Here is a 17,223-nt window from a genome sequence, read left to right as displayed (position 1 = left end):
TGCATAATATAGGAACTTTAACTGTACTGAAAAACACAATATATTTATATATTTCAAAAGTATTACAATATTATCATAAGACTTTAACGCTTCAGCACAATTAGTTTATTATTATTCAGATGTTTTTTATGTAAATTGGTGCGTTTATGTTCGATTGAGCGATGATCCATTAGTCTTGTCTGCCCTGAGTCTATCTGTGATCTTTGTCCTGATTCTATCTGTGATCGATTAGCCTTCCTGTGTTGCTACGGAAGTGATGGCTAACACGTGGAAGTAGCTGCAGCTTGTGTTTTGCTTACATTTCAGGGTTGAACAGTGCCTTTTTTTCGTCGTGCCTTGCTTGTTACACATATATTTAAGTTCTTGATAACCTGTTTTTTTATTTTTAACTTTGAAACGCTGCCTTATTATGGCGGACAACGGGGACGATGACTCTCAGTACAGAATGAAAGAAGGGGACTACGTAGTGCTGAAGAGAGGAGATATCTTCAAAGCTGCACAAATCGTAGCAAAAAAGTGAGTCTCACGTCCACAAAAATATCTTTTAACAGTCTGATTTGGCTTTATTTTACGTTTAGCTGTTGTAGATACCTTGTTTTTCCAATACAAATAAGTGTAAAAGTTGAGATAATCTGTGTAGTTTCAGTTTATGTTACAGTTAAACATCCCCAAATGTCACACAATATTATGGACTACTGCATGTCCCAATTTTCCCAGTAAAAACACATTTAAATAACTAAAACCATGCATGTTAAGGCTTTTCCATATCAGTTACAATTGAAACGTTTTTGCCCTGTTTTCTTGTTCTTTAGACTTGTTGACTGACTCATAATTGTTTGGATTTTTATGTTTCTAAATCAAATCCATGTATTCTGCTCTTACAGGAAGGTGATCTTTGAGAAGCAGTGGTTCTTTCTTGACAACGCAGTGGGACATTTGTACAACTCCACGTTTGAGATCCACAGTGGACAACTCCAGCTGAAGAAGACCAGCGATACAGGGGGTTCAGCCGGTGTGTACAGAAGAGTGATTTTAGAAAATGTCTTACTAATTGTGATTTTTCTGGTAAGCATTGCAATAGCGATCACTTATTTACTTGGGAAATTAAGACTGATATCGGTCTGGTCCCCACTCCTCCGTTGCATGTCAAGTCCGGTCAAACATGATCGTCCAATCAGATCTGCTTTTTTCAGTGACACGTGTGAAACGAAGGAGCTCATTGGGCACTGATGATTTACAACTAACATCACATTTCTCTCATTGATTCTGCAGAAATCCAGAATGTCTTTCAGCCTCCTGTGAGATTTTTTTCCTTTATTTTGTTCCAATACGGACAGACCATGTGTGTCCCTGATTGGCTAATCCACCCATCAATCACGCCCATCAGAATAAATTGATTCATATTGTTACTGTGACCAAAATATAGATAGATAGATAGATAGATAGATAGATAGATAGATAGATAGATAGATAATACTTTCTAGCACTTTGATAGCTATGGATTAAGCCCCTTGTTTATTTTAAGCATTGACTGATAAACAAAAGAATGCTTCAGCCTAACCTTATTAAATCGTGGAACACTGAACCGTCGCCCAGATGGAAGCATTGAATATTCACAGTTCAAAACATGGTTAGTGTGGTTATATTTCTCATTTTTCAGTATCACTACATTTAACGCTTTAACAAATTAAAAACACTTGTGTGAAATACTTTTACTTTTTACTCTTAAAGTACATTTTTAAACAGGTACTTTAATACTTTTACTTAAACAGATTTTTTCATGCGATACCTTTACTTTTCCTTGAGTAACTTTTTCCGTCTGTATCTGTACTTTTACTTAAGTAACAAAATTAAGTTCTTCATCCAGCCCTTCTTCATAAAGTAAAAAGAAGAAGTGTGTCTTCTGGATCCCAGGCAAATAATTTATTATATTTCAAGCTCATCCAAGAATGTTAATTTCTCTCAGACCGAAATATAAACTGCTAAACTAATAAAATACATTCCAGAACTTGTTTATAGAGGTCAACTTACGGTTCACATTTTTTCTCACATTTTTACTCCTTGTTGAGAAGGAAGGTCTAAGGACAGGGGGCGCTCTGGGACAGTTCTCCATTTGCTTGTTTTTTATTGATTCATTTGCTTGTCTGTTTCTGTTTCATTGTTGATTTTCTAACTTTCTGTTGGTTAAATCAGTTCATCATGTTCAGCCCTAAAAATACATTGAATTGTACTGATATTTGCTTTTTTGTTACTGAATCAATTGCTGTTTTTTTCACTGAGTGCTCTGGCTTTAATTCTAAAATAACTGTTTGAAAATACGTTTTTACTGTTTGTGTCATCTTTTTTTTATTCATACGGTTGTTTGCAGATTCAAAGGAGGCTGCAGGTGTTGATAACAGGAATATTGTAGATGATGGAAAGTCACAGAAGCTCACCAGGGACGATATAGAGATGCTCAAGGAGAAAGGACTAAAGGGACAGGTACGTTTATCTATTTATTTACAGTTCTTTCTTTCCCTGTCTTTATTTATACAAGGGAACCCAATGAGAACACCCAGACTCGTTTTCATGGCTGCCCTGTTCAAAAACATAATACACACAAAAAACAGAACAAAAAAGTGTATAATTTATTCCGTTTATGGGAGGCAAAACCGCCAAAAGCCCTTTTTTCCCCATCTCAGTTTTATACAGCTTTACAGAGTCATGTGATCTGGTATTAAATGAGATGACCAACTTACATTTCCACACAGAATACAGTGACACGTTAGGAGTTAATTTGTGATTCTGAAGTGAAATACAACTTGTCTCATTTTGGTTTGTTTTATTTCTAGGAGATCATCCAGCAACTGATAGATAACAGCTCCACATTCAAGGACAAGACCGAATATGCACAGGACAAATACATCAAGAAGAAAAAGAAGAAGTAAGTTTGATGAGAAATATAAAATTGCACTACTGGTATAGTGTTGTTTTAAGTTTGCCGGTTTAAATTCAATTCATAATATCACAACAGCATTCGCCTCTTAGGGCTGAAGATGAGGATCGATTTAACCAACAGAAAGTTAGAAATTCAACAATGAAACAGAAACAGACGAGCTAATTAATCCACAGAAAACAAGCAAATGGAACTTTGTCTAAGGGAACCTGTCCTTGGGCAAGACACTTCACCTCCATACTCATTTCCCATCAGAGTAATATGGCATTTGCCTTGAAAACGTGCCAAATCTATCTTCTTGTTAAAATGTTTACCCTTTATATACTTTACCTCATCTGATTTGTACAATTATTGGTAAAAGGTCACATTTTTATACAGCGCTTTTCCACTTTCAAGGCAAGGAACCACTCACTCACTCAGTCACATACGCATTCATACAGGGGGATTGAGGTGGGTTTAGTGTCTTGCCCGAGGACACAACGACAGCATGCATTTGTGGGAGCTGGAATCGCACCGCCAACCTTCGGATCAGTGGACAAACACTCTACCAGCTGAGCTACTGTTTCCTCATTTAGTCCTCTGTCTTCTTAATTCAACAGCTTTGTCAAACGAGTTCTAACTTCAAATCACTCACAAAAGTAATATATTTGTTCTATAATTTCTTTTCTACAGATATGAAAACAGCGTGACTCTTTTAAAACCTTCCTGCCGCATCTTGGCGATGATGTACCACGGCAGAGAACCAGGAAAGATCTGGTCAGTCGCTTCAACAGTATCATTTTCAGTATCGTTTAATTATGATGAAAGTTATTGTGTTTTAAATGTGTGGGTTGTATTTTCTTGCAGTCACCTTCGATACGACACACTGGCCCAGATGTTGACACTGGCGAACATTCACGCCGGAAGCAAAGTTGTGGTGTTTGAAACTTGTGCCGGTTTAGTCCTGGGAGCCGTTATGGAGAGGATGGGAGGTGTGGTCACTTACATCTTTCACATTTTAATGAATGTTGGCAGGAGATCAATTTTTATATATTATGAAAAAATTGATTCTTGTGAGCTATAAGGCATGTTATAATGGTGTTGCCTCATCAAAAACTTACCTGGAGTTGTGCTTTGTTCCATTTAAACATGTTTGAGTAACGGTTTGTTATTAGTCTGTCACATCTCCAAAGCTCAAAACGCTCTGTTCCACCTTGTGATGTCATGAAGTGGTAGTTTTCAAGTTTACCATTACCTTTTACCTTTTTAGTTCAGTAGAAATTTGCAATTCCTAGACTCAAATGATCCAAATGATTCTAGAAATGAAGGTGTGTGGAGTTTAAAAACACAGCGGAGCACTTCCTGTATCACCACACGATGACATCACAAGGTGGAACAGAGTGTTTTCTCAGCCTAAATACACAGGATTTATGTGTTAAACATGTGTGAATGAAACAAAACACAAACCCACATGTGTTTTTGATGAGAAAACAACATTATAACATAAGAAAATGGTAAAATATGTGCCCTTTTAAAGTATAAACGAGCTGAGATGGAGCACATGTAATTGCTTTGCTCGGAATGTTCCACAGTATAGCATTAAAATCATCCATCTGACATTTATTCAATTTCAGTTGTTGTTATTGCTCCAAAATCGCTTGCATTTTTACTGTGAGTGCGCTCGCCTGTCTAGAGATCTGACCTGTAACTCGGGCACGCATTTAATAACGTCCTACGCAGTAATCAAAGCAATAACGTCTCCGTGGACACAAGCAGGCCACCGCAAAAGTCACACAGTGCAGCTTTAAATTAGAAAGTTGTAAGTCGTCATCAAAACAGCATCTAAAACAGTTTGAAAGTCTTTCCAGTGACCTTCCTCTGACCCGTGTCGCTCTGATCCAGGCTTCGGCTCAGTGGTCCAGATGTACCCAGGAGGGGGGCCCGTCCGAGCGGGTGTCGACAGTTTTGGCTTCCCTGCCCATTTCCACCACACGCTGCACGAGTTCCCGCTCTGCCGCGTCAACGCTCTGCTGAACGGGACTCTGGAGGCTGCGGGCAAAGACCCCGGCGCTGGTGAGAAAATAGTGCAGTGTCCAAGTTATGTAAACGGTTGGAAATGTTTTGAGTCATGATCTTTATAATATGATTTTTTTAATTTATTTTTTTATGTTTTTTGTGTTTGTGTGTTAGTTTTGTCACGATATTAAAATTTCAAACTCAAAATCATCTTTATTTAGACAGTAGAATGTGATTTTCAACATTAAATGGTAGTATTTTCTTTTATATTCCCATATCTGTTTAATCCTTCAGTGTCCAGGTAGGTTCCATAGTGGTACTTTACATTACATTACATTCCACAACTGCCCATGGACGATAAGTAAAGTACTACACAAATGTTAGGCATCTGTAGTTTGCTAAAGTAGATTTTAATGGATACATTTTTACTTTTACTTCACTACATTTGAGAGCAGTATCTGTACTTTCTACTCCACTACATTTTTGAACAGGAAAAGTAAAAATATGTTTATTATTATCTGAGACCTGCTGAAAAGGCTGTGGGGTAATTTTTAACATGTTTATTGTTTGAGAATAGAGGCTAGAATTTGAATTAATCTGTTGAACAAAATTCAGCACAAATCATCATCAAAATCACTACGTTTAAAGGCGTATTACATAAGCGATAATACAGGAAGTGCTCCACTGTGTTTTTAAACTCCACACAGCTTCACTAGAATCATTTGGATCTCTTCAGTCCTGGAACAAAAGGTAAGTTGCTGTAAACTTGAAAACTACCACTTGATGACATCACGAGGTGGAACGGAGCATTTTGAGCTTTGGAGATGTTACAGACTAATAATAAAGTGTTACTCAAACATGTGAATGAAACAAAACACAACTCCAGGTCTGTTTTTGAGGAGGTAAAATAATCGATAGTTGAAGCCCTTCTGTAAACACATAAAAGTAAAAGGTCTGTACATTTGCACTAAGTTAAAGACAGCAGTTGTGTATAAAACCGTCCAAATGCCAAGTTCAGTTCTTTGTATTTTCGCTTCTCTTTGTACAGATGAACAGGCTGCTAATGCGGAGGAAGAGCAGAGAAAGCCTGCAGCAGAACAGCAGGGCAGTCCAGAGGAGCTCAGTGTGGAGACCAGAGCTGCTGACACTGAGAGCCTGGAGCCGGAGGAGCCAGAGGAGCCAGAGGAGAGGGAGAAGGAGAGACGCAAAGAGGCTAAAGTACGTACACAACTACACACAACACACACCAGCAGGCTTCATGACCGTAACTCATTGTGTAACATGATTTGCCCTTTAAGTGAATCTCTGGATAATTTTTTGCATGAGTCAGATTTTATATCTTCCTTAAATCATCTTAAAGTTCAGGCGTAGATCGAGACCAATGTAAAACTAAACCAGAAATGCATCAGATTTTTTTAAGTGTCGATAGTTGTTTAATTCCGTCTTTGATACTAATTGTTATTCAAAGTGTTTTACAGAAGAAGAAACACATTAAAATCACAATACAGCAACTCAAAACATAAATAATCATCATAAAATTACATTAAAACAGAAGAAAAGTGCAGAATAAAAGCGAAACAGAACCGTTTTGGAGCCTGGAAACATTTGATATATTGATTTTTTTGTGGGTGAGATATTGGTTTCCAAGATATCGGTTCAGCCAGTGTCCCATTTTCGTCTATAAACTGGTGTAATAAGACGATTTACTGGCTAATATTGATCCAAAACCTCTGATAATGTTAAACTTTGGATCAGTTTTGACCTTGTGCTGTTTGCGTGTCAGTCTCTGCCCTCGTATCGGTTGATATCAGAGATCGGCAGAAACTTAAAGCCGTAGGATCATCGTCAATATCAGAAGAAGTTAAATCGGTGCATCCCTAAGTCGTAGTGCATTTTTTGACAAACTTAATGTGCTCTAAACTAAATAATCTAATAATAAGGATGGAAAAGGCGCAACGAGTACAGTTTATTTTTGACTTAGTCCTTTTGAGATTTCAGAATATCTTTTTTAACTTTGTGCATGCCCTTATTTGTGTTTATTCAGTCTTTTTATGTTGCACTTTATCACCAAAGTAAGTTCCTCGTCTGTTCATCGACAATAGCAATAAAAGTCTTCTGATTCTGATTCCGATTTGACTTGTTTACAGTTATTGCCAAAAGTTGCAGAGTTCCACGTCGGTGTAATCTGTAAAAATCAGTCTACAATGTCTCAAACTCGTTCCTTTTTGCTTCTAATATATTTACGATTACGATCAGGAGCAAGAGAAGAAGCAGCGATTAGATGAGAAGCGTAAGAAGCTGTCTGCGGCGGCAGCGGTGCTGGAGGGGAGGAACGCCGACGGGTGAGTGTCGACTTTAGTCTGTGTAATAATCATCACTGGACTCGCCTTCATACTCACGCACTCTCAAATCAACAGAACACAGAGCTGGAAAGGAGCACGCAAAAAATGTTGAAACTGTTTAAGTGTAAATGACCCTCAATAGACGAAATCCGCGCAGTATCGGCTTTATTTTTTACATTATTCTCTCTGTTTTTGTCTGTAAACCCCCCTCACCACACACTTTATACACTTTTCTCACACAGGCGTTAACATTTTCTCACATTTCTCTCTCGTTTAAACTCTCTCAAAGTTCAAACCTTCGTAGGCGTCTTTGTCGGTGCAGAACGTTTCATCGACATTGTGGGTTTTGTCGGGGAGAAAACAAATTGCAAACGTACAGCACTTCAGAGTCACACTGAGATCCAACGTTTATGTAAATTCGAACCCCCAACCTTCAGATCAGTGGACAAACGCTCTACACGCTACTGTCGCTGTGATAATTCTTCCTAATGTGAAGTGTCGCTAATGGACAAACCCGGCAGCGTCGACTGTAAGCGCGATCCCCGTGTTGTTTTATGTGTCCCTTTGTCACCGCGGCCTCTCGTGATTTTTACTGCTCTTACAAGGAGAACAAAGTGATGGCTTAGCACTTTTACCTCAAATGAAATGAAATATCTGCTTTATATTGCAATATTCTGATGGATGAACGAAGGTCCCCCAAAGCCTCCAAAGCCAGGACCGTATATCGACTTCCTCCGCATGATAGCACAGCCCTCATAAAGAGCACCGGCGGAACGCAATTTCCCGGAGGGCGGTAAATCAAGCCATTTTATGAACTCTCATTCACCAACATAAAACAAGGGATTCATCTTAACAATGGCTCCTAAATCTGCGAGCCTTCCGTGCACCATTCATAAGCCTCTGTCCAATAACGCCGACGAGCCGTTTCCAAAAATAAAGGTGTTGTCCTGATGGCGGATGCGTTATGTTATGTAAGGCGTCCCCGATAACGATTTCAGAACCAAACTTTTGCCAAAATATCTTCAGATTAAAGGGCTCATGTTACACTATTCTCTGATCTATGTTTTAATGTCGTTTCCTCGTCACAAACAGAACTGGAGTTGTGTTTTTTTGTTTCATTCGCACATGTTTAACACACAAACCCTGCGTATTTAGGCTGAGAAAACACTCTGTTCCACCTTGTGATGTCATCGTGTGGTGACACAGGAAGTGCTCAGTTGCGTTTTTAAACTCCACACACCTTCATTTCCTGAATCATTTGGATCATTTCAGCCCCTCGAGTTGCCAATCTCGACTGAATAAAAGGTAAATAGTAGCTGTTAACGTGCAAAACTACCACTTGATGACATCACGAGGTGGAACAGAGCGTTTTGAGCTTTGGAGATGTTACAGACTAATAATATAAAACTGTGAATGAAACAAAACACAACTCCAGGTCTGTTTTTGAGGAGGAAACAACATTATGACATGACTTGTTTACATCAATATCATCTCAGACAAACAGGTTTATTCCAAAAAATTAAGACTAGAACCAGTAAAAAATATTATTGTATTTCTTTTTGAGGGGTTAGTGTGTGGAACAACCTTGACGATAAATTAAAAAGCTTCTACGCAATCGAAACATTTAAAAAGAGGTACAGTATAAAACATTACTTTTTGAAAATTACAGGACTCGGGAATGATTCATGTGAACTGTCGTGGTTTGTAGTTTGTTTGTTTTTTTTGTTTAAATAGTGAGTAATTTTTTGTAGAACTTTGAATTCCTTATTATTAAAATGGGTTAGACATTTTAAGTATTTTTTACTTCAGCCTAAAAAATCCTTTCGGTGATGATAGAAATGTTACGTACAACCTTACACAAGTTGAATAATGTTTGATTTGAATGTAATGTCCAAATAAAAATAAATAAATACATAAAAAATACATAATAAAGCTCACAAGAGTCAGTTTTGCGTAATATAACTTTTAAGTATCAAGCGAATCAACAAATTATTCTTGCACAGTAGCACGCTAGCTGGCTCACTCAAAGCTAACAATCACTTTTATTAAAATTAAAAAACAAAATAAACAACAACATTAATTAAAATAAACACTTCGTAATTATCTTTATGTGTAGAATACTTCAATTTGTAGAGTTGTTTTGATCTTTATTATGCTCTAAAACACATGTGTCAAACTCAAGGCCCGGGGGCCAAATGCGGCCCGCCATGTCATTTTATGTGGCCCGCGACAAGGCAAATTTAAATGTATGACTGTCTTAAAATGTCAGTTTATCAGGAGTTACGCAGTTACACAGACATATTTTTTTATATTTTTGCAAATTTGAGACGAACCATTTTGCTGATGTGGCCCTCGGTGAAATTGAGTTCGACACCCCTGCTCTAAAATTAGCATTAGCGTTAGCACTGAGACAAACATATTTTTCTAAACACAGAAAAAAGATGTTTGTGTGCTCCCTGTCCACTGCCTCATCTTTAAATATTTATTCATTTCAGCCTGACTTAGGAAAAACTTCACGGAGATAAAATTGAACAGGAAGTAGTGACGCTAACAGTGCGGTTGCCGGGCGATATTGTCTATTTCACACATAAAACATCCACTGTACTGTTAATAATCGGATAGTCGCCCTCTAGTGACAGTTTTGCTTGACGGTCTCTTTGTCTTTCCGCGCAGGTTGGTCATCGCCAGTCGATTTCACCCGTGTCCCGTTCTAATGGGCCTGCTCCCCCTCCTCGCCCCCTCCAGGCCTTTTGTGGTATATTCCCAGTACAAAGAGGTGAGTCCGGAGCGCTGTAATTTACGGGAGCAATAACGACAACAGTATTAGAGCCACGTCAAATGACAGCTATTAGTTACTATGGACTCTGGGGATCTCTCATTAGCTGGAGTTGTCTTTTTACGGCTCACAGCTTCAGTGAGTCCGTACGGCTCGATTTACGTCACCGACAATGATTCATCTACATTTTTAAATTCTTTGGACACTTTAGCTTTGGAATTTCCTGCGTTAAATTTTCTGATTTATGTTATAATGTTGTTTCCTCGTCACAAACAGACCTGGAGTTGCGTTTTGTTTCATTCACACACGCAAATCCTGCTTGTTTAGATTCTTCTCTCAAACAGAAAACACTCTGTTCCACCTTGTGATGTCATCATGTGGTGAGACAGTAAGTGCTCCGCTGTGTTTTTAAACGCCACACACCTTCATTTCTAGAATCATTTGGATCATTTCAGCTCTGGAATTGCCCAATCTCTACTGAACTAAAGGTTAAAAAAAAGGAGCTGTTAACTTGCAAACTACCACTTGATGACATCACAAAGTGGAACAGAGCGTTTTGAGCTTTGGAGATGTTACAGACTAATAATAAAGTGTGACTCAAACATGTGTGAATGAAACAAAACACAACTCCAGGTCTGTTTTTGATGAGGAAACAATATTATAACACGACTTAAACCTCACACGAGTCAGTTTCGTGTGATATAGGACCTTGAAAGATTCACTGCGTAACTTTTCTAATGAAAGGTCGGCCAAATCTTGTCCCCATAAAGTTCTTACTGTCTAGAATGTTCCACAGTAAAGCTTACAGATTAGAGATGAAGCGATGTGGGTGTTTTCACGGCTGATGCAGATTGTTTAGAATCCAGAGCAACCGATGGCTGATTCGATCTGACGATATTTTTATATTTGGGGGTGATTTAATTATTTTTCTCAAACTATGTAATTAAAATTTACTACAAACTCCCTCCCAAACCATTTTTTTTTTAACCACAAACCTGTGAGAGAGAGCTGTGTAGTCATGTTTTGTGCAGCTACCTTTTCGTTTTAAAGTGTTAAAATAAAGCTTTGTAGGTATTTTTTAGGCAACTGACCAAAACAAAATATTGGCTTAAACTGCAGATTTAAGGCCGATGGCAAATACGCTAAAAAGTCCAAATATTGGCCCAATATATTCACCAATTGATGCTTCGCTCCATCGTTTTTATCGATCTCCATGGAGACAATTTGAGCCACCAAACCAAGTTATACGTCAAAGCTGCGGACGGGCCACCCAGCTGTCAGTAATAATGTTTTTTCGAGGTATTTTTGAGCAATGGAAACACTCGTACTGAAATAAAAGGACAGATAGATGTGTTTAATGCCATACTGTGGAACATCCCAGGCAAATCAATGGAATCTTTTATAGTGACAAGCATGGGGTGGATCCTCTCTACCAGAAAAGTTACACAGTGCTGTAGCGTAATGTATTGTAGTAATGTAATGGGACAATTTGAATAATGCAGCGACACTTTACAGTAAAAGTACTCGGACTGACGCGGGCTAGCGGCGTAAATGCTAATGTCCTCGGTGCTTCTGTGTGTGATCCAGACGCTAAAACGGCGGCTTGATTGTCACTGTGTTGACTCTGCGGTTCTCATAACGATTTCTTATCCCCCTGCAGCCGCTGGTCGAGTGCTACTCTAAACTCAAGGAACAAGGAGGAACCGTCAACCTCCAGCTCACAAACACCTGGCTCAGGCATTATCAGGTAAACGGCGCCCTCATTAGCATTGTTAGCGTCACTACTTTCTGTACTATTTTATCTCTGAGGATTTGTCACGCTAAAATGAATAAATATCACTGACAACATGTTAAAAACTACACAAATACAATTAATACTTCACCAGAGGCACTTCTGTGTTTAGAAAGAGACATGTTTGTGTCTCAATGCTAACGCCAATGCTAATTCTAAGGGATAATAAATATTAAAACAACACCACAAACTGAAGTATTCTACATATAAACATAATTGGGTAGTCTTATTTTAATTAATGCTGTTCTTTCTTTTATGTTTTTCAATTTTAATAAAAGTGACTGTTAGCGTTGAATGAGTTTGCTAGCGTGCTACTGTACACAGAGCTAATTGAGATGTGCTCTCTGCAAGAATGTGTTAATTTGCTCGATATTTAAAGATCCTATACCAAAATAGCTTCTTGTGAGTTAATGCAAAATAGATTCTTGTGTGCTAACGCTAATGCTAATTCTGAGGCGTAACACATTTTTAAAAAAACACCACAAACTGAATTTTTCTACGTGTACAATAATGGGATAGTCTTTTTTAATTAATTTGAATTTTAATAGTTACTTTTATTCAAATTGGGCAACATAAAATAAACAGTTAGCTTACAGCATGAGCTAGCTATCATGCTACCGTGCACAAATCCTATTCCGGCATACTTTCGACATAATTTCAAATGGTTTGCGAACTTCAAATCATTTGTTTTTTAATTAGAAATATTTTTTTTGTTTACTTTTTAAATGAAAGTGCCGTGCATTTCTGTTTTCTAGTCCTGATTTGATCCAACACAAAGGGTAACAGGGAAAAACATGTTCTGTTGTATTATATTTCCAAAGCACTTTTTATCTGTCGCTCATCCATCTGTTTATGTTCGTAACAGCCGCTTTAAAAGTTAATATTTTTCCCTCAAACCTTTAAACAGTTGTTATCTTTGCTTCTTTTCTTAACAGTTGTCTTTATTTTTTCTTATCTCCTTTTCTTCCTACATGTTTTCAACTTGAACACACATGCGTCACAGCTACAAATTTGAAGAAAAAAAAAGTGATTATTTAGTTAGTACAATTTTATTACGTTTTCAAATCTTTTTATTTTTATTTTTGACAAACGATTTTCTTTTTAAAACTCGAGGCAGCACCAAAAAATATGACTATTTGTAAGTTGATAAAAATTGATTTAATAATAATAATAATAATGATAATAATAATAATAATAATAATAATAATAATAATAATAATAATAATAATAATTTTGTTGTTATTGTTATTATTTTATTTAATAATTTTGTGATTTAAAAAAAAAAAAAAATTCTAAGATTTTGTACTTTGAGTTTTTTATTTTTTATTTTTTTACTTAATAATTTTTTTGGCTCCAACACAAAGGATACGCATTCATAAACAGGGAACAGATTGTCTATTTAATTAGTACAAGTTTATTATGTTTTCAAAGCTTTTTTTTTTTAAATCTTTGACAAACGATTTTCTTTTCAAAACTCGAGGCAGCACCAAAACACATGACTATTTGCAAGTTAATAAAAATAGCTTTATTATTATTATTATCATTAATAATAATAATAATAATAATAATAATAATGATGATAATAATAATGTTATTGTTACAATAATAATTTTGTGATTTCTTTTTTTTATTTTTTTTTTTAATAAGATTTTGTACTTAGAATTTTTGATTTATTTATTTTTTACTTAATTTTTTGGCTCCAACACAAAGGATACGCATCCATAAACGGGGAACAGGTTGTCTATTTAATTAGTACAATTTCATTATGTTTTCAAATCTTTTTCTTTCTTTTCAAAACTTGAGGCAGCACCAAAAAACATGACTATTTGCAAGTTAATAAAAATAGATTTTATAATAATAATAATGTTGTTATTATTGTTATTATTTTACTTGTCTATTTAGTTAGTACAATTTTATTATATTTTCAAATCTTTTTATCTTTGTCAACTGATTTTCTTTTCAAAACTCGAGATGGCACCAAAAAACATGACTTTTTGCCTCAGCCCTTCTATAGTTGTTATCTCTTTTACTTTATGACTTCTCTTTATTGCCAAATCCTCATATGCATTTGCTTGATAAATTTAATAACTTTCTTTTTGCATCACTTCACGAGAAACTGTCTCATAAATCAGAGAAAATGTTAGACTTGTAACAAAACCCTTATTTTGAATTTCATTATTTTACAATTTATATTTTTGTCTTTTTGTTATTATATCGTGAGCTGCTGCGTCCAAGTAATTTCCCTACTGGATCAATAGTTTGTCTAAGTTCCCGCTCTCGACATAAAAATATCATTGGTTGAGCGGCTGCATCCGTGGTGCGATTCCCGCTCCCACAGACGAATACTGTCATCGTGTCCTTGGGCAAGACACTTAACCCACCTCACCATCAGTGTCTGTGTGCACTGGTGTATGAATTTAAGTTTTACGCCACATATCTTGCCCTTGTATTTCTGTTTCTCTTGTAAAACTCATCTATTCTGAGTTGGTGTTGCAGGAGTATTGGCATGGCTGCTTTTTTATATGCTATGGACTATCATTTCCTCTACAAACAAGAAAATATCCAGTCTTATTGTGCATAAAAACTAATAACCCTGTAGTTTAGATCTGTACAAACGTGTTCTGAAATGTCCCTGTGTTTCAGATGTCCTTCCCGTGCGTCTTATTCTGCATAAAAACTGCTAAGATCTGTACAAAAATGTGATTCTTGTATTAGTTTGTCAGTTCATATCAGTCTTTTTGTCTCCTGGCCACGTTTAAAGAAGCTCTATTGTGCTTGTTTCTGCTTCATATGTTACAATTTACACATTTTAAATCACAATATTCATCTAAAACGACTTAATAAAAGAAACGCATCCGCCAACTTCAGAATTAGAAAACTGCTGTGTCCAATGGGAGCTGCTGGCGCCCCCTATGGACAGATGCACATCACAATAGCGAGCAGCGGGTTTTTTTAAATTTATACCAAAATGACCACGCAACGCTGATAAACCCTGAATCACCGATTAAAAAAAAAATAGAACAAAATAAAAATAAAATACGTCACTGTGGGTGTGTCCCAGTGGAGGTGAAAACGGGGATTTATCGGCAAAATGGCGTCTGGAAAATAAGCGATTTTAAGGTTTCTCAAACATGAATCACTCCTTACACAATTTTGCGTAATAGGTCTGATTTAAAAATGTAAACTTGGAACCAAATCCTATTATAAAAACACAAATCTCAATTATAATCACAGTTCTCGTCTGAAAAATCATTTGTCTCTAATTCTGACTGTATTTCTCATTGTATAACTCGTTGCATTTTTAGGTGCTGCCCAATCGGACCCATCCCGTGCTCCTGATGAGCGGCGGCGGCGGCTACCTTCTCTCAGGGACGACAGTTGCCTCTGGCCCGTCCAAACCGGGCCAATCTAAACCGGTCCAGACTAACCCGGCCCAGTTCAAACCAGCTGAATCGCAAAGCAAAGAAGAGCCCGCAGCAAAGAGACTGAAGACGATGGACACTGACGGATGAGTGTGAGATTGTTCTAAGGGCTGCGCTCGGCTGCTCCCGGGACGCTGAGCCGACGTGACACAAATAAATGAGAGGAAAGACTCTGTGTGACTCTAGTACAGTGGTTTTCTAACTGTAGGACGTGTTTTTTTGTCTGTTTTGGTCGGGTAAGTTCATTTTTACGGTGCGTTCAGACTAGTCCTGGTCTGGTTCTAGTTGGAGCCCAGTTATGTGTTGATGTAGACTTGGCTTGGTCCTGTTCGAGTCCTGGATTAGTCCCAGTGTAGTCCAGTTTTTGCTCCGTGTTTAGTTCCAGTGTTGATGAATATTCTTTTTTTTCCAGTTCTTTTCCTAAGGACTATTTAAGGCCTAGTTTAGACCTTAGTTGGACCAGCTTTAATTATGGTTTAGACCTGGTTTGTTCTGTTTGGTTTATCTTATTCTTGCTTTAGTCCTACTTTAGTCCTCCTTTTAGGTCTGTGTTAGTCCTGCGTTAGTTCTTATCTAGTCCTGATTTAGACCTGGCTTAGTCCTGGCTTAGACCATCTTTAGACCACCTTTAGTCCTGCTTTAGACCTGTTTTAGACCTATTTGGTTCAGCTTTAATGCTATTGTAGTTCGGCTTATTCCTACTTTAGTCCTGCTTTAGTTCTTATCTAGTCCTGATTTAGACCTGGGTTAGTCCCAGTCTCATCTAGGTTTTATTCCAGGTTTAGTTCCAATTTTGATTAACACATTCTTTCTGTATTTTTCAAAACTTTAGACCTTGGTTGGACCATCTTTAATCTTGGTTGAGACTTGATTTGGTCCTGGTTTAGTCCTGGTTTAGATCTGGTTTAGTCTTTGTTTAGTCCTGGCTTAGTCCTGGCTTAGACCATCTTTAGACCACCTTAAGTCCTGCTTTAGACCAGCTTTAGTCCTGCTTTAGACCAGCTTTAGTCCTGCTTTAGACCAGCTTTAGTCCTGCTTTAGACCAGCTTTAGTCCTGCTTTAGACCAGCTTTAGTCCTGCTTTAGACCAGCTTTAGTCCTGCTTTAGACCAGCTTTAGTCCTGCTTTAGACCAGCTTTAGTCCTGCTTTAGACCAGCTTTAGTCCTGCTTTAGACCAGCTTTAGTCCTGCTTTAGACCAGCTTTAGTCCTGCTTTAGACCAGCTTTAGTCCTGCTTTAGACCCCCTTTAGTTCTGCTTTAGACCACCTTTAGACCACCTTTAGTCCTGCTTTAGACCTGCTGTAGACCTGCTGTAGACCTGTTTTAGACCTTTTTGGTTCAGCTTTAATGCTATTGTAGCTCGGCTTATTCCTACTTTAGTCCTGCTTTAGCTCTTTTTTAGTTGTGTTTAAGGACTGACGTAGACCTGGTTTAGTCCTGCTTTAGACCTTATTCAGTCCTAGTTTAGTCCTGTTTTGTACTTGGACTAAACCAGATGTAAACAAGGTCTAGTCCAGGTTTTATTCCAATTTTGATGAACATTCTTTGTGTATTTTTCAGTCATCTTCCTAAGAGCTATTTAACACCTAGTATAGACCTTGGTTGGACCAGCTTTAATCCTGGTTTAGACCTGGTTTAGACCTGGATAAGTCCTGGTTTAGTCCCATTTTATCCAGTCCTGGTAGTACTTAATCCAAACAGTTTGAGAATCACTGTACTTCATGACATTCAAACTCTGCCTCCATTTGTAAAACGCTAAAACTCTGATCTTTTATTTTGAAAAACGTCTTCGCTTTCAGAAATTCATTTGCTATAACAATTTTTACACTGGCCATTTTTTTAATTTGAAAATCTTTTAGTTTATTTATTCTTCCTGTGCCATAATCTGTTACATAGATTTGCCAGTCCAACCTGTGAATTCTATTTGCAAATGCACAGAAATAAAACTAAAATACTTCAAC

General features: G+C 37.3%; 1 protein-coding gene across 1 annotated transcript; it reads left to right on the top strand.

Moving 5' to 3' along the window:
- Positions 1-239: 239 nt before the first annotated feature.
- Positions 240-17,223, top strand: trmt6 (tRNA methyltransferase 6 non-catalytic subunit). Its single transcript, XM_033990874.2, has 12 exons — positions 240-516; positions 885-1,012; positions 2,369-2,481; positions 2,832-2,923; positions 3,608-3,691; positions 3,782-3,906; positions 4,817-4,987; positions 5,979-6,148; positions 7,187-7,272; positions 9,946-10,048; positions 11,709-11,795; positions 15,146-17,223. The coding sequence occupies exons 1-12, from the start codon at positions 410-412 to the stop codon at positions 15,350-15,352; spliced, it is 1,473 nt and encodes a 490-aa protein (XP_033846765.1). The 5' UTR covers positions 240-409; the 3' UTR covers positions 15,353-17,223.

Source organism: Periophthalmus magnuspinnatus, chromosome 24 (genome assembly GCF_009829125.3).
Source record: "Periophthalmus magnuspinnatus isolate fPerMag1 chromosome 24, fPerMag1.2.pri, whole genome shotgun sequence".
NCBI lineage: Eukaryota > Metazoa > Chordata > Actinopteri > Gobiiformes > Gobiidae > Periophthalmus > Periophthalmus magnuspinnatus.
This window is presented reverse-complemented; position numbering and strand designations above follow the sequence as displayed.

Bases quoted from the DNA above. Each gene is read 5' to 3' on its own strand.
- trmt6 (XM_033990874.2), top strand. From the start codon at position 410: ATGGCGGACAACGGGGACGATGACTCTCAGTACAGAATGAAAGAAGGG. The intron at 517-884 runs GTGAGTCTCACG...CTGCTCTTACAG, and splicing joins GCACAAATCGTAGCAAAAAA to GAAGGTGATCTTTGAGAAGC. The intron at 2,482-2,831 runs GTACGTTTATCT...TTTTATTTCTAG, and splicing joins AGAAAGGACTAAAGGGACAG to GAGATCATCCAGCAACTGAT.